The sequence below is a fragment of the Nannochloropsis gaditana genome, assembly GCF_000240725.1.
Source record: "Nannochloropsis gaditana CCMP526 unplaced genomic scaffold scaffold329, whole genome shotgun sequence".
Taxonomy (NCBI): domain Eukaryota; class Eustigmatophyceae; order Eustigmatales; family Monodopsidaceae; genus Microchloropsis; species Microchloropsis gaditana.
In genome coordinates, this window is record NW_005803624.1 from 8750 (window position 1) to 10540 (window position 1791).

The 1791-nt window shown below is 61.6% G+C and overlaps 1 protein-coding gene across 1 annotated transcript; it reads left to right on the forward strand.

Moving 5' to 3' along the window:
• Nucleotides 1-29: 29 nt before the first annotated feature.
• On the forward strand, nucleotides 30-742 carry COQ5 (ubiquinone biosynthesis methyltransferase; the record flags this gene model as incomplete). The annotated part of the gene is made up of 1 exon (XM_005854982.1): nucleotides 30-742. A coding segment is annotated over one exon (713 nt), but the record flags the coding sequence as incomplete, so codon positions are not given.
• Between the last annotated feature and the right edge of the window lie 1049 nt (nucleotides 743-1791).

Genomic DNA, 1791 nt, shown 5'->3' on the forward strand with positions numbered 1-1791 from the left:
CGCCACCTTCGTCGACAGCCAGTGAAGTCTCCTCCTCGACCAGCTCCATCCAACAAGACACCACCCATTTCGGGTTCCAAAAAGTCCCTGTGGGGGACAAGGAGAAACTGGTCAAGACCGTCTTCGACAGTGTGGCGGGGAAGTATGATGTGATGAACGACCTCATGTCCGGGGGCCTCCACCGTCTGTGGAAGGACGACTTTGTGAGCAGCGCCGGATTGCCCGCCGTGCTCCGGGCCCAGGGCGGGGGGAAAGACATCCGCCTCCTGGACGTGGCAGGCGGCACGGGCGACATTGCCTTCCGACTCATGAAGACAGCCTTGGGCGTCGACGCCGGTGCCAGGCTCCCTGCCATCACTGTCTTTGACATCAACGCGGAAATGTTGAAGGTGGGGAGGGCCCGGGCGGAGGAAGAGGTCTTTCCCACCCAGGCGCCTGTGCGGGCCTGCATGGAGTGGGTGGAGGGGAATGCCGAAGCTTTGCCGTTTCCCGACGACACCTTTGATTTGTACACGATCGCTTTTGGGCTCCGAAACGTGACGCGTCGGGCCCAGGCATTGGCGGAGGCGCGCCGGGTCTTAAAGCGCGGGGGCCGGTTTATGTGCCTAGAATTCTCGCACGTCTCCCTCCCCCTCGTGAAGGACGCCTACGACCTGTACTCCTTCCAGATCATTCCTCGGATGGGCCAGGCCGTGACGGGCGATGCGGAGGCCTACCGATACCTGGTCGAGTCCATCCGGCAATTCCCCCGGCAGGAGGTATTGCTTCGGGAGGTGGAAGAGGCAGGCTTTGGGAGCGTGTCCTTTGTCAATTACAGCCTAGGCAGCGTCGCCGTCCACTCAGGGTTCAAGTGGGGGTAGGGTGGGGAAAAGGGGGACAAGCAGGAGGGGAGGAAGGGAGGGGGGAGGGAGGCAATGTAACGGTCCTGCGATCCGGTCAACGGGCGACAACGGCCACGAACAAAATTTTGATGTTGACTTCGTTATCCTGCGAATGGCATTTTTCCCATTTCTCCCCTCTTTCGAATGCCCGGGTCTCTTTGCTCGAACGTCGTCCCTGCCATACCTCTGGCTTCCTCACATCAACACAACCTCCTCCTCCTCCTCCTCCCTCCTCGCCCCACCTGCGCCCTCTGTCTTCGGTTCTGCCACCCGGTGGTCTCGGGCCTTGTCCTCGTCGGTCTGTCGGAGCTCATGGCTGACACGGAAGGTGTTCATTTCGGCATTTTTTTCCATGTTCCGCCATCTCCTCTCTCCCTCCTCCTCCTCCTCCTCGTCCTCCCCCTCGTCCTCCCCTTCCTCCTCCCTCCTCTCCCTAACCTTCCCTCCGTCCAGGAGGTCCGGCTCTTCCCCTCCTTTTCCTTCCCCTTCCATCCCCATCACCTCTTGCAATGCCTCATACAACGGCTCGGCAGCCGTTGGCGGGGCCATGTCTCCGTTTAACAGTTCCCGGACCGTTACCGACCGTTTCCCGTAAAATTTTTCGTTCACGCGGTCCCGGGAAAACAAAAGGGTCCCCTCCACCGACACCCCCACGAACGCCCCCCTGCTCTGTCCGTAGCAAAATCCCGCTTCCAGCCTCCCCCCCTCCTTCCCTCCCTCCCTTCCCCCCCGGTAATGCACCTCGGAGGCCGCGGTCCTTCCTGAGGGCCCCACGGCGATGCTGACTTCGGTGCTTGCGGAGATTTGGGACCGGCGGGTGAAGGTCTGCACGGCTTCGTGCGACATGAGGAAGAGGAGGAGGTCGGTCTGGAAGGGGGACAGGCAGGGAGGGAGGGAGGGAGGGAGGGAG